Here is a 19894-nt window from a genome sequence, read left to right on the forward strand (position 1 = left end):
TCTGTGATGTCATTGATTCATTTCAGAGAATTGTGTGTGTCCTATTGCATTGTATTTCCCTCTGGGACACCCCAACCACACTGGGAGACTGCAGGGGATGGTGGCCTTCCTGACGTATTGAATTTACGGGGAGACTTAGCACTTCTCCCTGGCTTTGCGCATACCAGGAATCCACTGGCAGCTGTGCTAGAACGCTCAAGGGAATGTTCGGGGGTTTATTATTCTGTAGTACTAGCAACTGTACCACCACAGCATTTTTGATCGAGTGGGGAGAAAAAATGAATCTGAGCAGAACAGCTGGATGGGAAATCGAAATCGAATTGGAAGTGCTGCAGTTGCGTTGCGATAATCTCATCAAAACACGACAATCATGGGTGTTTTATAAGTGTGTTTTTATATGGAGTTTATGGTGAAGACAGTCAATGAGGGTGCAATTATACAGACAATATTTAGGGAGATTTTGAATCTCTTGGCAGGGAGGTCTTCATTTCTTTCTTATTCCCCTTATTGTGAATTAAGTAAACTCTTCCAAACGTTTAAAAACAAACTCTTTATTATATGTATTTTCAGAGTAAAAGTAACACCAAACTGCACTGAGTACAGCCTACAGACCCATGCACAAATAATAACAATGGGAATATTTATGAACAAACAGATGTTAGTTTCTCTCCACTGGCTGTTTGCTTCACTTCATGTAAACCTCGTACTGTCACACTGTCATATATCCATTGGACTCCAAAAGAAGACTCATCTATGTCCTTTTAGAAGGAAAGGAAATGTATTGATAGTTAGAAAAAGTCAGAAAATGTTTGTAATAATGAAACTCCATTCTATTACAACCTCTGTTTGTGTAATACACTTACTCTTGAAGGTTTGTTCAGCCAGCCATAATATGCTTGACAAAGGCTTGAAAAACATACACATAAAAAATATGTAATTCATGACTGCATAGACTTACTGTTATTCCTGAAATCAGTAATTGTTGATCAAAATGAATGCCTACATACCCTCATAATTGATAGAGCCATTAGGGTCCTCCTGTCCAGCCAGCACTTGGTCAACTTCTCCCTCTGTCATCCTCTCACCTACAATATAGAAAGAATTACACAGACAAATACTATTTATACCATCATGTACATGTATGAATAATGCAGCCATAGTAGGCCTATCCTATCATCATATACAGTATATAGTAGAAATATATTTGAACAGGCTGTTTTATAGAATCTATATGAGAATATTATCTACAAGCCTTCATACCGAGAGTGGCCAGAACATGGCGAAGCTCAGCTCCCATAACAGTTCCATTTCCCTCTTTGTCAAAAACACGAAGTCCCTCAACAAAGTCTTCAAATGTGCCCGTGTCTTTGGATTTTGAGACTTGTTGAAGCATAGGTAAGAAGGTTTCAAAGTCAATCAGCTTGGTGTTCATTTCTGTTAACAAGAACAAGAGTATTCATTTTAGACATTCATCAATAAACTGCAAAGAATTGAATCAATGATCACTAATAGAGAGAACTTAGGTGTGCGTGTGGGTGGCCATAAGGCGTAAATTATCCCCCCTGCTACATATATGAGGTGTTTATTGCCCCAACTTCTCAACCTATGGTAAGGGTCAGATAAACATTGTGTGGCCTTGGATGGTGGAGACAAGTGCATATGCGTTCTCTCCACCAAACTGGGTAGTCCAATATACCCGTCACCCCCTTTGGAATTCACAGTGCTCCTGTGACATTCCCTAGTCTAAATACGCAGCATGACTAAGCAACACCCAGGCTGTGGGATTATCGGACACTGTCATCAGTCAGAGTGTGAACTGGTAAATGTCCTAGATATAAGCTGGGATGAAGGATTGATGGTGATGACACAAGTGACAAAACCCACACCTCTGTTATGCTCTGGGGAATGAGGCTTGTTTTGTAAACTAATGAGGCTTGTTTTGTAAACTTATCTTCACCTGGGAATTGGTGTGGCTGCTGTGAGCCTCTAGCTTACTGGTATTTCTACTTTATTTCTGGTTATTTATGACAGATATGGCAGGTTTCATGCATGATGAAAAACGCATGATGTAAGGTGACATTTCAGGTTTAGTTGGTAAGATATCATAAGTGAGGCTATTTTTTTAAACAGATAATCTTTCTATGAGGCTGATCACATAACAATGAACCCCCCTTCTTCTGCCAATCATCAACAGCCAATTCAGGCAAGATGGAAGTGATAGCGAAGAGAAGGGTAAAAGAGAAAGTTTGACTGACCCTCCAACTGGGGCTTCCCCAGCACTCGTAGGACCTCTGCATTTGTTGGGTTCTGACCCAAAGCCCGCATCACGTCTCCACACTGGGCAAACGAGATCTTAAGCTCTCCTGTTGGGGTCCGGTCAAAAAGCTGGAAGGCCTCTTTGAACTCTGTGAGCGGGCGTCAGACACAAACATGAAGTCACTATATAATTTTTGATGTACGCGCAGTATTGCTGTTGCAGAAACATCAACGCAAACCATGTTCTGTGTACACAATAGATACAACCAAAAAAGGTGTTTGATATTTGATTACCTTCAATCTGATCAGCACTGAAGTCTACCTGAAATAGACACACAAACACACACACAAATCTAATTAGTCACAGCCATTTTCCACTGTCAGTGTCACGTTATTCAAATAATATTGTCTTTATTGCCTCGTATGCTCTTCAACAGGGTGTACCTTCAAATAGAACCTTTCCTAATTCAATTTACTTCCTAATTGTACATTTTAAAAGTAAGCAGCTTCACCATCACTGGTCTCTGATCTGATTTGATTTCCTTAAATTTGTCAAAAAGACATGCTGATATACAATATATAAGAATGTGTGCTGCATTCCAATAGATGACTTCAGCGTTACATATTTTAAGAGAAGGCTTTGTTGTGCGACAGGGCATCAATCCCTTGAACAGATGTGGTGTATAGCCAAGGCCAGAGCTTGGCACTGTCCCTCAAACATGTTCACCCTGCTTCTGTGTTCTAATAATAGCACCCCCATGAGTTTATGGAACTCTTCAGCACCAAACTGTCTACTGTGGCTGTCTCTACCATGGAGGGAGAGGGCTAATTTGAGAACAATAGAGGAACACCAGGGTGGGGTATCAATGTACAGTATTGCCCATTACAAACAGATGCATGGGGAGAACAGGCATCAGAGTCCAGACGGAGCTCGCACATTTTCAGACAGTCACATCCATCCATACATTCTTTATGTGCATATTGTACACTGAGCTATAGTAGCTATCTGTTGCACCGCCAAGTTTCCATCAATTCAGATAGTCAACTTTGACATTTTTCAACATGATGGTAAAATCTTCAACTGAGAGTTTTGTTAAGAGTTAGGGAGAACCTTCTTCATAATCACACCATTTTGATAGATAGCTGACAAATAACAAAGGAGTCATGAATCATTACAAGATGCCCTTACCTTTGCATTCATTTCGATATACCATAACATGAGATAACAATTCAGATCATATCAAGTATATCACCTCTCCTGAAGTTGACGACAGTACATATCACCAAAATTGCTCATCAGATTCTTAAAGGAAACAGGAAGAGTGAATCAAACAAATAGCAGGTCCTTCGGCGGCTATTTAACACTCACAGGTGGAGCGGCGCTCTTCGGGGCTTTTGGTGGCTCTGGGGCAGGGGCAGCCGAGGCAGGGGCAGGAGCAGGGGCTACTGGGGCAGGAGCAGCGGCCGGAGGAGCAGGAGACGCAGCTGGAGGAGCTGGAGAAGCGGCTGGGGGAGCAGGAGAAGCAGCTGGAGGGGCAGGAGAAGCAGCTGGAGGGGCAGGAGAAGCAGCCGGAGGGGCAGGAGAAGCGGCCGGAGGAGCTGGAGAAGCTGCTGGAGGGGCAGGAGAAGCTGCTGGAGGGGCAGGAGAAGCTGTCGGGGGAGCAGGAGAAGCTGCTGGAGGGGCAGGAGAAGCAGCCGGGGGGGCAGGAGAAGCAGCCGGTGGGGCAGGAGAAGCAGCTGGTGGGGCAGGAGAAGCAGCTGGGGCTTCAGGAGGTGCAGGACCTGCCTCTGGAGCCGGTGATGCTGGGGCCGCTGCTGGCTTGGCTGCTGCCTTGGGCTCTGACTTCTTGGCAGGCATGACTCTGGGCTGTGGGGTGCTGCTGAGGTGCTTACTGCTTCCAGTAAAGACAATGGCCCGTCTGGGCCAGACCTCTAAGAGTTATATGTAATGGTCCTGCCTATGTCTCTCTCTCTCTCTCTCTCTCTCTCTTAACGCCCTGCCTCTTCCACTGTTCTATTCTTGCTCTCTTTCTTTTCTGCTCCATCTCTCTGTCTCTCTCCTCCCTTGTTTTCATTTTTTTTCAGTAGGAGGTGGTTGTTGGGTGTTGGCATAGCCCACCCCCAAATATTAGCTACTGTATGGTTCTATAAAAGGAAAGGACACTTAACCCCAGGAGGGGCTACTATACCTCTTGGGGAGCCACACTCCTCTTCTTGTCCATTGCTCATACACTCCTTGACCATGTCCGCCCCCCCCCCCTCCCCAAGGCTGTTCTCTTGTTCTGTCCACAGGATGTGTGTGAGAGTGTGTGACCTTCCTAATTGAGTGAGATGTGTGAGAGATGACCTGATTACCACCTCGAATGGAGACTCCATTGAATCAGGGGGGATGACTGGGCAAAGGAGGGGGACAAATGACACAAATGTGTACAGTGTGTATGAAGAGGGCCAGCTTTGGAGTGGTCACTATGAATAGACCCTTGTGTTGGGGCTTAACTGTTACCCATGCAAACCCCCCGCACACACCCCAATGAAAAATACATGTGATACTGTACGTGTGTCCAAACAGACAGGAGTGCACTTACAGTGACTTAGTGCATGCTCTCTCTCTCACTCCCTTTATTCAGCAGACACACACACACACACACACACACACACACATGCACGTACGTACACACACACGTACACACACACACACACACACACACACACACACACACACACACACACACACCAGCAAAAAATGCATGTGATACGTGTGTCCAAACAGACAGACGTTCACTTACAGTGGCTTAGTGAATGCTCTCTCTCACTCCCTTTATTCAGCAGACACAAACACACACACACACACACGCACGTACGTACGCACACACGTACGCACGCACACACACACACACACACACACACACACACACACACACACACACACACACACACACACACACACACACACACACACACACACACACACACACACACACACACAGAGAGACATTCCAGAATCCTATCTGTACACTCTACTTATCTCCTGGTCATGCTTCAATCCCCCATGGGCCTAACCCATGTTACGGTACTGTATGTACTATATGCCATGTGTGTGCCGATGGCATGTATGTCTAAGTATGGGGCGATGGCAGGGTATCCCAGAGCTGTGCTGCTTCTCCTGGGAGAGCGCTTGACCCATTATGGGCTAAATTGGCACACTGACCCCTGGTTAGAGTTACAGATCCATCCACACCACATAATTGCTGCAATGAACTGTTTTACTTATGATGCTCAGCAATATCATATTAACCTGAGAGTGAAACCACAGCTGTTGATGATGCAAGTCTTTAAATGCAGCCTCTTAAGCAAATAGCAAAGCATAAATGTATTATTACTGTAACCATTATTACAATAAGTATAGGTTCACAGTTTTTCCAAAAATAATCAATATATGTTTTAAACGTTTCATTGATACTTTCAACAGGGATAGCCCTGCCTTCTGTTAAGTGGGAAAAATCAACCATGTGTGATTAATGAGTTAGGCCTACTTTTGTGAATAATTCCTCGGGACAAAGATGGCGACCAACAGTTAAGTCATAACCAAACGTTGGCAATTGTTCTTAACTTATGCGTTAAAGGTTTATCATTGATTATAACTGGGACCATATGAGCAAAGAAGTAGCCTATGTTGATGTGACTGTGTCAGAAATATAATGAGCAAAATGTGCCAGCAATGTAACAAAATAAAACCTGCCATGAGAAATTTTGGAACGGTTTCATGGAAGCTATGTTGGTGAGAGGTACAGTAGGTCATTGAAATTACAGGCCATTTAACCATTAACAAACAAAAGCTGATTGAACAAGGATCTATTAGTGGACAAACCTCTTGGTTGGGCACTGTCCCATCAACCCATTTGGACAATCCGCATGCCTGCACAGTAGGCCTACGTTGCAAATATTCTCAACCCCCCTGCTAAATCAGTAATTACACTGGCTAAAAAAACGCACTAATATGTGCTTGTGTTTACATTAATATAACCTATGCCTTACATTGTTTACATCAATCTGGCTAATGAATAATAATTGTGGGGAGATAGAGACTTACCTTGCCTACTTATGGAATGCAGGAAATTATTTTTAAATCTTTTCACACCTCAGGTCAATAGGTGGCGGTAACGCACTGACATCGCAAAATACAGAACATACAGAAGAGGAAGAAGAATTTCAGCTTTTTCAGTGTTTGATGAAGATGGAGCAATAAATCCTAGCCTTCTGTAATATAACGGTAACATTAATCTAAGTTAAATTCTGAATGACTTGGAGCTTTGGCTGATATTTGTGACAGTGTATGTGTAGGTCCTACATAGACGATGTTTATTTACTGAGGCAGAGACCTATTGAACGGTAAAGATTGAAATGTAGCCCATCGTGCTGCTTAGCATTGTGAGAAAAATCGCGACCCGCGCTTGGCAATTTCCAAGCGAAAGTTGGTCTTAGTAGTTGTATAGAAAGTTATCTTGGTATATTGGAAACTAGGTCAATTGATATTAAGTTACATTTGGGAGGAATGGCATATGCACCAGCTGTGTGGCTAGCCGTGCAAGAGCATGTTTTCAGAACTGCAAATGAAAATCTCAACCTTACAAAATACAGTCAGGGCAGAACTAACGTTAACGTGACTCAAAGGCTTCTGGACCAGCTGGATGATGCCTTTCTGTTCAACAATTTTCACTTCAACCGACCGTGTCTGACATTCATTGCCGATTTAATCAGGACCAGTCTACACACTGATAGCCATGACCAGCATAAGGATTCCCAGCAGGTGGATGCCATGGTGCTAGTAGCGCTTTACTTCTACGCAAATGGCACCTTGTCCCAGAAAATCACAGACTTGGCGGGATTAGATAAAACAACGGCCACTGATGCTGTCAAAACTGTGTCAAGGCTATTGGCTGGCTTCGCAGAGAAATTTATTACTTTTCCTGGTAGCCACAATGACAGGGTGTGTGTAGCACAAGGCCTTAAGGATTTGAGTAGGATTCCAAATGCTGTCGGTGTACTTGGATGTATGCATATCAAGGTGACGCCTCCCGTGGAAAACCCGGCCTTATATAAGAATTCCCTAGATTATAACTCTCTAATGGTTCAGACCATCTGCGATGTGAATGGTAATCTTCTGGCAGTAGAGAAATGCTGTCCAGGGGCCACACCTGCACAGCAGATTTGGGAGAAGTCGGTAATCTTCCAGCATTTCAAACAAGGATACAACGGACCAACTTGGGTTATCGGTAAGGCACATCACATTTTCCCAGTAATGTAGGCCACTAGTACACTATACCCATTTACTTTATAACTCTTTCCATCACTCCCTGCTTAATTCCTTCATTGTGAGCGGAGTGACGAACCTCCCTCCTTTCTACCCCTCTGGTTTAGGTCACGGATATCAGCTAAGCACATGCGTTTTGACACCCAAACATCCCTCCAAGGTCAAGAATGCGGCCAGCTTGTCCTACAACGCAGCCCATCAGAAGGCCCTTTCCTGCAGCCAAAAGACCATTGGCTCCATAAAGAACCGCTTCCGCTGCCTAGAGGACCTGGGCCAAGTACACTCTGGCACCGTTGACCACGTAGCCCGGGTCATTTACGCTTGCTGCGTCCTCCATAACATCGCTAAGAAGTTCTCTGTCCCACTTCCTCGTGAGCTGGTGCCAGAGCCTTTGCACCCGGTGCCATTCGCGGCAGAGAGGCCCGAGAGCGCCACTACCATCAGTGAAGCAGAGAAAATACAAGACGACATGATCCTAACGTGCTTCCACAGCCCTTCTGACGAGCCCTCGCAGGCTGCTGAAGCTGGTTTGCAGGGGGGCTGCTGGGATGACGAGGAGGAGGAGGGGAGCCCGGGAAGGGGACAGCACGGCTCAGAGACTTTACAGACACAAGAACAAGACAGCTAGACAGAGAAATATTTTTTTGAGATGTTTTTTTTTTTTTACTTTTCATATGTCAACTTTTGTTCTATGAAGATGGCCTACTGAAGATTTTTTTTTTTTGATTGAAAATGCAGTTTTCAAAAGAGCTTAAACGTCAACTGCAAATGAACCTGAGGGTAGTTCAATACTTGAGTGCATACCAGAGAAAGTCTCTAAGTTCTGTTTCTTATTTTGTTTGCTTGCAATGTTTGTTGTTATTTACCAACACTGATTGTGTAAATCACACCTGAGAATAAACATACTTTTGTAAATGTACCCTCTGGTCTTTACTTGTAGAAAAGTATCTGCTAAATTATTAAATTGCTAGTGAAAGTGCAAAGTCAGTAATGAGCTACAGTAAGTTCTTGTGGTTGACCTAACAGCATCATGAGGTGTAAGGCTTTTAGCTCACCCATTGCTGTTTGAATGTAGGATCTTCGTATTTCATTTGCAACTAATTGTTATTAAACCAACTTTAATTATACTTTGCACTTTGCCAAGAATTTGAATCAGGGCCCATAGGCTGAAAAGCCCAGCGTTGTATTTTCAGAGTTTTCATGAAGTGGTCTCTGGGCTGCACATTAATAATGAATACACAGCAAAAATACAGTACTTAGGACAAAGAGGACAAGAAAATACAATTAAATGTTTTATTTACATTTTACAGCTAAAATTATGTATCCGTGTTATCCAATCTGTTTTGGTTGATAATTTAAACTATATTTAAAATGTTACAATAATGTTACAATGCTGACATGTTACTGAAGCACATAATTAGATATTCGAGTTCTCAATTCTCTTCAATAGACTCACAGATTCAAGTGCCTTAAGGAAGTTGTCATGCATGAATTAACCCGTTTAATCCCAAATTTTTCCCAGACATGAAAATATCAAAATCATGTGTCTTGAGTAACCCTTTGAAGTAATCAATTACTATTTTTTAAAATTTTAATAAAAAAGTGGGTGAAAAGGAGTGTTTTATTTTCGGTCACAATTGTGACCGCTAGGCAACTACAGAGTCAGATTTTGGGGATTTTCTCTTTTTTTGACACATTTCTTTGTCCAATCATCTAATTTCCAATAAATTCCAAACAGAGGTGATATGGGGACATTGTCCCAGGTCTGTTATTTACATTTAAATGTGTATCACAATACAATACTCAACATTGCCTCTGCAATTCTCTGCTATATTCTAAGTGTGCCGATTTTTACATAGAGAAGCCATTATATCACACTATTATACATAGCTATTGTAATAGCTGATTTTCTATGCTGTTCTTTATCTTAATTTTACTTTCAGTCATTACCTGCACATATCAGATCTAACTGACTGTCCAGATTTGATAATCATACCTCAAAAACAGTAAATTATTGTCCTCATTGACTACTATTTTACATATGTCACATATACAAACTAGGTGGTGGGGGGTATAATCAACTCGCCAGTCAGCCTGTTAGAGGCATAATGCCTAAATGTATGCTGAGACCTGCAATAGACATGAACAACCTTACCATGTTTACATAGAAAAGCCATTATATCATCTATATCAACTATATACCACAATGCAACAACCACCACATGTTGCAAAAAGAGATGTCGTTTGTCTGTTTATTATTGTAAATCAAGTTTTTAAGCCAAGTATACTTGCGTACACAAGAAATTTGGTTTCTGCATTTATCCCATCCGTGAATTAGTGAACACACATGAAGTGACATCCTAAGTTACCTGGTCCCTTTGCTCCAAAGGCCTCATATTCATAAGGCTCTATGTCCCCAGTGTCCTATATCCTGGGACCTATGCTCATTCGGGTATCTACTATGTGCTTTATAATGCTGGAGGACCCTGGAAACATACAATGCTTGACTTGGAGAACACAGGACCACTGTCCTTGATCCCAAATAACCCTGAGGAGCATAGGAGCCTGCTCTGACCTCAGTTATTGGCCTAATCTAGTGTCAGAACGGTGTGATATCCATTATATTGCTCAATTTAATTCATTTGACTACTGGATTAAGTAAGGTTCTAAATACATAATAGGACACAGTCTGTAACGTGGACATACAATAGTGTCAGGACAGATTGATGAGACAATTATTTTTGATCACATGAAGCTGTGCTTCTGGTTTGTCTGCCTGGCCCCTGTGACATAGGCCCTTTACTGTGCATAAGTGTGTGTGTTGGGGGGTGGGTTGGGGGGCTGTTGGGAAAGGGGTGGGGAATATATTTTCTGGTAAGGTTGTTCATGTCTATTGCAAGTCTTTGCATACATTCAGCCAATTTGCCTTCAACAGGCTGACTGGCGAGTTGATTACAACCCCCACCACCTGTGACATATGCAATATAGGAATATATAGGAATATAGTCAATGGGGACAATGATTTACTGTTTTTGAGGTATGATTGTAAAATCTGGACAGTCAGTTAGATCTTATATGTGTAGGACATTACTGAAAGTAAAATTAAGAAAAAGAACAACATAGAAAATTAGCTATTACAATAGCTATGTATAATAGTGTGATACAATGGCTTCTCTATGTAAAAATCGGCACACTTAGAATATAGCAGAGAATTGCAGAGGCAATGTTGAGTATTGTATTGTGATACACATTTAAATGTAAATAACAGACCTGGGACAATGTCCCCATATCATCTCTGTTTGGAATGTATTGGAAATTAGATAATTGGACAAAGAAATGTGTCAAAAAAAGAGAAAATCCCCAAAATCTGACTCTGTAGTTGCCTAGCGGTCACAATTGTGACCGTCTTCATGTTCACTCATGCTATGAGAACGCTGAACAAAGTTCACATATTTCATTTGCATCCCTCCATACTAGACACCTTAAAGATTATGTGTACCCAAACTCTTTGCCCTATTTTTACATAAACATACTTTTCTAAGCTTTAGTTTGGGAGCTTTTGGGTGGAAATTTTCTGTTCAGGGTGCAACCAAAACATAAGCAGCTCTGACCATGTGACAAATTACACTACACATTTGGCACTTCACATATTTAACTGAGACCCTTTCAGGTTTCCATTTTTGGGGAAAATGTATTGATACTTCATACAATGACATCTGTAAAGGCACAGAAGCAAAAAAAAAAAATCGGTCACAATTGTGACCGTTGGGATTAAATGGGTTAATGTTAACAGTTTATGGTTACTTCTGTTTTCTACATGATGAGCAGTACGGTGTCCATGTTGAGGTATGAATTACAGTGTGTTGATCTGTTGAGGCTTTTTCTTGTCCTTGCATTAAGTAGTCAGATACTAGCAATGCAATACAACCATTCCTACTTCAAACATTAAGCATACAATTGCATCGTAGAACAAAAAAACAAATGTCACAAAGGCCTGTAGACTTTCAATTGAAAGGTAGTCCATATGATGTAAAGCTCAAACTGTTCTATTTACAATATTTTATAGAGTGAAGCCTGTTTCTAAACTGTCAAACGGAGCTTGTGACCAGAGATGTCATGCCTAATCAGACCAAAAGATGCAGCACAAACCAATTCTTAGGCCATGAAGCGACCTTGGGTGTCTTGAAAGGCACTTTATAAATAAAATGTATTATTATTATTATTATTATTATCATTATTATTATCATCATTATTATTATTATTATTATGAGTGAAGAAGTAATATTTACATATAATCATGATGCTCTTGTATGTGTTTCGGTCACTCTGGTGGACATTTTGACTTTACAGGATTATTTTATCAGCAAATATCTTTGTCCTTTATCTAAAATTGTGAAACAGCAAGTTAAAGGTACAATATGCAATATTTTTTTACGAACTCAATGTGACGACACAAACTTGAAATAGGTGAATCGTTCACCCGTAGCTAATGTCCACCGCATAGACATAACGAGTTGCTACTGAGAAAACCAGCCGTGCAACTTCAAGAAGGGTGACCCATCAAATCTCGCGAGAATCGGGAAACATGACCTTGTCAGTATAGATATAATGTAGCTCTTTGTTGTTAATCCTTCACAACAAAAACATGTTTAATTCGTGCAGGGGGATAATTCAAAAGAAGTTTGCTATTAACAACAGCAGAGTAAAATATAAATATAGATGACTAAATATAAATGACTCTAGAGGGAGCCAAAAATAGCTAAACCTGCATAATGTACCTTTACTAATCTCAAAGGCTACAATCATTTCCTGTGATTGGAGGTTATGGCTGCAGTGTTTACATAGATTACATCTGGGCCAGTTATGTTAGCATATATCGGCTCCTCTGGTTTCTTCTGTTTCAAGCAATCATTGATGCACTGGTGCAGAAATACATATTGGGACTGAAATAGAATAGGGAATAGAAAAAAAATAAAACAAAGAAAGAAATTAGTAAAGTAAAGTTAGTAAAGTGTCACTCTGATATTAACTATATTAAACCACTGGGGTGAAATATTACTTATTAGAGCATATTTAAAAGTATGACAGAGATATATCCTGCAAATACTTCCTCATTGCAGGACCTTTGGACCAAAGATTCACCTTTTATCCCAACCAAAGAGCATTTACAGTACAATGGCTGGGTGTGTAGTTCTGTTTCTCTGAGTAATCGACCGTTTTTATTGCAGTCACTCATTACCCAGCCACGTACAGTGGCTTTCCAGTAAGCCATGCAAGAAAAAATTTATTGCATCATGTGCAACCACATATTTGGCCGTATAGATAAAGGCTAAAGGGCATCCACACTTCTCACACACGCTGAATATTTGTTCATGTACTTCCTGATACCTGATATGAAAATGTTTCTGTGTAATCTCTTGAATTTCCTCTTGGGGATCAATAAAGTATCTATCTATCTATCTATCTATCTACAGTATCTATCTGGTGTGCATAATGTCACCTCTGTTTGCACCATGCGTGGCCGATGGCGTCTCATGCGATGGACAAACCCTGCAATGTCCACGGCTTGCTCTCTCTCCACCTGCTGCAGCAGCACATCCAGGGCTATCAGAGTGCCTGTTCTGCCAACTCCAGCACTGACAGACATAACCAAAAACACAAGCGTACACACACACACACACACACACACACACACGCACACACACACGCACACACACACGCACACACACACGCACACACACACGCACACACACACACACACACACACACACACACACACACAAACATTATGAATGGCAACTCTAAAGCAACGAAGGGTACTATTTATGAGACATGCATGTTTCTCAGGGTTGCAGTTGAGTGAACTGAATTCTCTGAGGGGTACACTACAAAACAAGAGAAATTATATTGGTAGGATTGATTAGGGTCACATGTTGTAGGGAAAGCTCTGACTGACAGGCGAGGCTTCAGTTGGTCAAATCACACCTGTCCTTTCAATCGAGAGACAATGACAGTTTACACCATAACACTTGCACGTGGAAACTAAATGTTTTATCAGATGTACCTTTTGTTTAGATAGCGACGCCGTTTTTGGGGCTTAAAGGTATACTATTCAGGATTGGCGATTTCATCGCCGGTTTCGCTTTCTCTGCAGAGCTTCCCCTACAGCTTTAGCATGTATATTTTACAAAACTCTTCAATCGGTCAGTCTGCCGTAACTTTTCATGAGACTTTACATGACACTTCCTGGAGTGGAGCATGGGTGCGTGCCCGAGGTCTCCTGAAGTTGCAAGTGTGGTTCTACCGCTACAGACCACTAGAGCGGCCAAAAAAAAACACTGTTCCACCGGTAATGACTCATTTAATCATATATAACAGAATGGAACGAATTGATTAACTGAAAAACGTTGCATAGTATAACTTTAAAGGGGACATAGAAAGGAAATCATTTTTGTCATGGTTTTGGTGAATTAGGAGAGGTGCATAACCAAAGAGGTTATGAACATGAGGCATGCTTGTGTACTCCTTCATATTAAAATCTTGAACTTAGAAATAGACACTAAAAAAATGGGCGAATTAGAACAAAGCCTACTTGTGATGTCAAATATCGCAAAGCCATTGAAGTTCAATTGTGGTTGCCTAAGACGGCGCCATTAAGTCAAAAGAACCATTTCAATACTCAGGCTAAATGTAAGGTACAATTTACAATTGGGCCTGTAAAATTGCAATTGAGTTTATTTTTTATCAATCAAAGTTGAATACTATTTTAACATCAGAGAACACAGTACAATACTCAATTAATATGTTTGATAGTGCGGCTATAGCTGATATAGGGCCGTGAAGTGAACGCAGAACTGCAGTTGACCCTGCTATGAGTTGATGAACTGGTGAAATTATTTTGGAAACATTATTTTAAGGTACGAGAAACTCTTTAGTGTTGCTTTAACATATCACTAATCTTGCTATTTTTACTCCCAACTAGTCATTAAACTGACAAAAAGACCTCTAGGAATGCTCATACTGTAGCCTACCGACTCACTCACCCATCTTTTGGCATGAACCTGCGCATTTCGTACAACATTTTGATAAACGGATAGCTGACTCTTGTAGCCTACCAACCTGCAGTGCACAACTGAGGGCCCTGAGGATTGAGAACTGTCAATGTGCTGCCGAATGTGTCCACAGAACTGAATCAGTTCCTTGGTTCCCTTAGGAACACCATGGTCTGGCCAGGCTGTGAAGTGGAAATGTTTAACTCGCCTTTCCTCAGATTTGGCCTCCTGATCACACATACATACACACACACAGACACAGACACAGACACACACACACACACACACACACACACACACACACACACACACACACACACACACAATGAACACTCACTTATTCTTATTTAATTCTGAAAACAGTTAGGTTAAGAGATGGCAGAATAAGTCTTACATTTTTTACAATCAATTCCCGCATGGTCCAGTTGTTGTCTTTACGCTCTGATGTCATGGTAATGAGTAGGTCACCATGGCGACATGGAGAAGGGCCTTTAGGCCAATAGTGGTCACACTTAGCCTGAAAGACAGGATTATAAAGATGCAAATGATAATGAGAGACTTATCGCACATTACTACTTTTTTTTTCTTGATAACACGTCCAACATACAATTATTAGGATACATAGTATCCTGAATCCATGAAATAGCTGGCCTTTAAAAAATAAAAACATATAAAAAAATCTTCCTTGTTAACGATACATTCTTCATTCACAAAGAAAATTGGTGTCCTTAAAGGTTGGATTTGTTCTCATTTTTTAATCAAGGCATTAAGATCTATCTCCAAAATATGTTTTTATTTTCCTCTTTTTAATCAACAAACACTGACACATCAACCATCACCATCCTTTTATATACCCAGTGGTGTGGATAGGTAATACGCAGGTCTGCGCAGTACACCATTTATATATATATATATATATATATATATATATATATTGATATAAAATCAATAAGTAACACTTGGTTAGATTTTATTAGATAAGCAGTTACCTGAGCATCACCCTGAGCACATCAGGCCACCCAAGCAATATCACAGTATACCCACCTCAGCAACCTAGACTTCACCATACTCACCTTTCCATTCTCTATACAGTTGGTAACCATGACAATCCGTTCTGACTTTTGCTCCCAGATCATTCTCCAGAAGTCACTGACGGTGGAGCTGAGTGGACCTTGAGCCGCAATGTATTCCATCTTCTTGCCCCCATAGCCCTTATAGATAAGAATGCAGTGTGTCTTTACCACGTTTATTCTGCTGCCTACTGTAGCTGCCTGGCACTGTTTTAGAACATGGCTAATGTAGTTAGTTTGCAGATCAGAACAGCTGAGGGCAGATCACATAAGAACAGTAGTGGCAGTGCTGTGAACTGAACAATCAGTAAGTGCTGTGGATAACCAATATTTTAGGAAGTAGCGTAGACTAGACTTACGGGTATGAAGTTGGCGTTGATGTAGTCTGAGTTCTGGCCACGTGTACTGAGCTTCACACGAGAACAGTCATCTGGACAAACAGGGTGAAATTACTTGATAGAGTGAAGTATGTGTGTTTGTGTATGTTGCAGAGGGGTATGTGTGCAAGTTGCTTACATGGCAGTATATCAATGAATCTGTTTTTGCTCTTATTCTCTGGAAGAGCTGCTTGATGCTGACTTAGGTCTGCTCCTACAGTGCTGAATTGCTTTTAAACACAGACAAACAAAATGTGACTGGTAAAATGCAATATAGTACTGTAAATGATTGAAATATTCAAAACAGACTAGACTTTCATAACAAAGTTCTCATCTACAGTATCTCTGTGAATTATGTTGTATCTCACCGAATATTCTACTGAGAACTCTCGATTCTCATCGCGGCTCAGGCGGTAGAAATGATCTGGAAATTTGGTCACTGGAATGGCCCTGAATAAATGCAGTCAATTGGCATTCAAAAGTAGGAAAATAAGCAAACACAAATGATTAACTGTGTCAATATTTCTTGTAAACAATACAAGCTTTGCATTTCATGTCAACAGTTTAACTCTAAACTTAAGTCCTGTTTTACTCAGAATAGAAATAATCAAGCAATTAATAATACAATAATGTAATTCATAATTACATTTCTTATCAATTAATTATTTCACAAAACATAATTAATGAATACAACATACTTAAATTTGTCTTGAGAAGGACCAGCGTCTGAATTCCTTTCATACATTGACATGTGTACTTTGCTGTACAAGAATGCAACATTTTGCAGTTAACACTATTGTTTGAAATGTAAAGTCCAGTTATTTTTCTTGTGAAATGGTTTTGTCCAAAAGTAACCTGAGCAACTTGGGCTTTCTTCGCAGCACAAACACTCCCATTGCTGCCAGGAGGCCCAGCAGAATGATGACCAGCACTGGAACCCAGATCACCGCTGAGGGGAACAGAGCAGGTACAGACACAGGGACACACAGGAGATCTTATTATCTGATTTAACAGCAAACATTTCAATTTATGACATTAATAGTCTGTAATAGTATTGATTTACTTGGAGGAGATGCCATTACACAGTAAGTAAGTAAGTAAAGTTTATTTGTATATTGCAACCCAAAGCGTTTCACACACAAGACTGATACATAAGACAGTGGCGAAACGGAGCGGCGTAGTCGCCATGCGTTCCCGTGACAACAATTAGGTGATACATCCTCTCAGTTACCTTGCATACACAACTCTACACCATTGGTGGTTCATCACATATTATTACTTGGTTAGCCAAAGGCCCACCTCTTATGCTAACAGACAACAGCTTCGTTACAGATATATTACAAGATTTTATCACTATATCAAATACTGTATATCATTCAATTTCAAAACTGCATGACAGAAAAAAAACAATTGCTCTTTGCAAATTCTTACTTGAGTGAGTTTGACAGCTGAAAGGTTGAGTTAATCCCCTCGTGGCTCCAGAGAGTGTTGTGATGCTGATGCTGTAGGTCTGTGCAGGCTGCAGCCCATCCACTGTCAGTTCATTATCTGATGTTGAATTAAAACTTTTCCCACTCAAATTCACCTCCACTCCACTCCACTCACCAATTGGTTTCTCCCACTTCAGACTCAGAGAATAGTCTCGACTGTTACAACTAAAATCGGGCACTATCGCAGGAACTGTAACTGTAACAGAAATCACAGAGGGGTTTTAATTAAAGGTAAATGTTATAAAAAAAAAAAAATCCCGGGACATTATTGAAGCGCCTTGGGTTGTACTCTGTGCACGTTAAATGCGCTATATAAATAAAAATGACTTGACTTGACTTATTGGTTAAAAAGTTATCAAATATATTGTCTATTGCATTGCATAGTCAAAGTGGGACTAGGAAAAATACTCACCAAAAGTTAAATTGTGTGTGCACTGTGGGAGTTTCTCCTGATCCAACTCATAATAGAGTGACACACTGTAAGTATCCCCAGGATTAAGGTGAGAGAAGGTCACTTTGTTTCCCACCACAGTGCCAGTCACATCACCATCACTCCCATTATTAGCTGTTGCCATGGTGAAGGCCCCCAGAACCTCTGCCTCTATGGTGAAATTGCTGACGGTCCAGTGTGAGGTAGAACAGTTGAATTCTTTGAGACAAAGACAAAAGAAGTATTGCTTGCACCCCATTAAAATATTTCCATTTTTGAAGATGTCAAAATAATGTGCAGGTCAAAATGTTAAGTGTTTGACTGAGTAGGCCTACTGTAACATAGACAAATCAAATGAGCAAGTTATTGGTATTTTTTAAATAATCAGCCAGATACACTCCTCCCTTCTATCTTCCTAAAACACTGTGTTGATTCGCTGTAAGTATGTTTCTGCAGTACAGTACCAGGCAGTACTGTAGATTAGAACGAAGAGCTGGAGCTATGCAGTACAGTACCAGAGAGTATCAAAATGTAAATAGACCCTCACATATAGGCTTACACATCAACACTCAGCATTGTGTGAGATAGCAGCTTTTGAAAACTCTGGGCTTTATTTTCCCTCAGGCCCCATCAAATTAGCCTGACTCTCGCCAGACCCTTGTAGTTCCGCCATGCTCCACCAGAGGCGTTTCGCTGAGCTCCACACAAGGGTCTGGACGCGAGGGCAATCCAAACCCCTGGGCCAGTGATCAAAAAATAAGCAGCCAATCAGGAGCGCCGAAGCGAGTGTTTGATTCAAATAACAATGGCGGCACGCAGCGAGGAGTCTTGTGCTGACATTGATTCTGCTATTTCAACCGTTTTGTCGAATCTATTGAGTATTCATTCTTTAAAAGATTAACAGAGAATAGTTTTGAAGACATTTATTGGTGGCAAGGATGTTTTTACTCTTCTACCGACCGGGTTTGGCAAGAGCTTGAAGAAGCCTAGCACGTCATTCAAGATAACAGGCAAGTGGTTTATCGAATCACATGCGAGGATGTTTTACAAGGACCCGCCTTCAGAAATACATCTCCTATCGAGAAGTCCCAGATCCTTGTGTGAAGCAGTCAGCGAACTACAGGATCTGGCGAAAGTCAGGTTACCATCAAATAGCTTCTCCCATAAAACTGAACTACTGTATACAGTTTTTGTTGTAAAGGACATGACTTTGCAGGAGAATCTGTCTAGCCAAGTCAGGAATTCACAGGGATTGGAATCAGGAAGGAACTTACTTGTAACAGTTAAGAGGTCATACCCTGTGCTGTTCACTTCTTCAAACACAGTGAAGAGAGTGAAAGAGTATTTAGTCCCAGCAGAGAGAGATGAGACTGTGTGGTTCACTGTGTCCTCCCCATTTTTTCCAGTGATGTTGATATCTCTTCCATTACTATATCTCAGTATGTAACTATAATTAGCGTTGTTGTTGACTTTAGTCCACTCCAGCTCTAGTTGAGTCTCAGAGCGATTGACCACATGTACCTGATCAACATCAGAGGGAGCTGAAGGGAGGGGTAGACAGAAACACAGACAGGTGGGTCACAGCAACAGAAAAAAAGATTTGCATTTAGAACACAGACTGCTGGAGGGATGCACGCATAAACTGAAAAGATTTGATGGCCATTCCAAGAGTTATATTTGCATTTACACTGTAGAATGTCGGAGGAAATTTGGAGGGGGTTGAGGAGATGGATAGTGGTAGTAGACTAAGAGGAATTTGGAATTCAAATTTTTATGTATTATTTTTTTTTTTAAGAGATTATTGAGATACTGACAGAAATTATTATAGTAATAGAACTGGCTCCTCAGTCATATCCAAAGATGATAACTTCAATTATTATTAGAATGGCATATTTTGAATGGGAGACA

General features: G+C 40.9%; 3 protein-coding genes and 1 long non-coding RNA gene across 4 annotated transcripts; 1 reads left to right on the forward strand and 3 right to left on the reverse strand.

The window, feature by feature from the left end:
- Nucleotides 1-699: 699 nt before the first annotated feature.
- LOC134070629 (myosin light chain 4-like) lies at nt 700-4114 on the reverse strand. Its single transcript, XM_062527027.1, has 7 exons — nt 3620-4114; nt 2551-2578; nt 2256-2405; nt 1261-1434; nt 1008-1085; nt 864-906; nt 700-758 (listed from the first exon to the last, which is right to left on the reverse strand). Exons 1-6 carry the CDS (start codon nt 4112-4114, stop codon nt 878-880), a joined length of 954 nt encoding a protein of 317 aa, XP_062383011.1. The 3' UTR covers nt 700-758; nt 864-877.
- A 2346-nt stretch (nt 4115-6460) lies between these two features.
- Nucleotides 6461-8486, forward strand: si:dkey-197c15.6 (putative nuclease HARBI1). The gene is made up of 2 exons (XM_062526182.1): nt 6461-7529; nt 7675-8486. The coding sequence occupies exons 1-2, from the start codon at nt 6809-6811 to the stop codon at nt 8193-8195; spliced, it is 1242 nt and encodes a 413-aa protein (XP_062382166.1). The 5' UTR covers nt 6461-6808; the 3' UTR covers nt 8196-8486.
- Nucleotides 8487-11348: 2862 nt separating this feature from the next.
- LOC134070630 (receptor-type tyrosine-protein phosphatase H-like) lies at nt 11349-17145 on the reverse strand. The gene is made up of 11 exons (XM_062527028.1): nt 17130-17145; nt 16922-17015; nt 16765-16827; nt 16435-16516; nt 16206-16296; nt 16049-16119; nt 15693-15830; nt 15014-15136; nt 14687-14847; nt 13068-13203; nt 11349-12510 (listed from the first exon to the last, which is right to left on the reverse strand). The coding sequence occupies exons 1-11, from the start codon at nt 17143-17145 to the stop codon at nt 12370-12372; spliced, it is 1116 nt and encodes a 371-aa protein (XP_062383012.1). The 3' UTR covers nt 11349-12369.
- A 362-nt stretch (nt 17146-17507) lies between these two features.
- Nucleotides 17508-19442, reverse strand: LOC134070002 (uncharacterized). The gene is made up of 3 exons (XR_009936874.1): nt 19261-19442; nt 17969-18205; nt 17508-17752 (listed from the first exon to the last, which is right to left on the reverse strand). It is a non-coding gene; the product is annotated as an uncharacterized LOC134070002 (long non-coding RNA).
- Nucleotides 19443-19894: the final 452 nt, after the last annotated feature.

Source organism: Sardina pilchardus, chromosome 22 (genome assembly GCF_963854185.1).
Source record: "Sardina pilchardus chromosome 22, fSarPil1.1, whole genome shotgun sequence".
NCBI lineage: Eukaryota > Metazoa > Chordata > Actinopteri > Clupeiformes > Clupeidae > Sardina > Sardina pilchardus.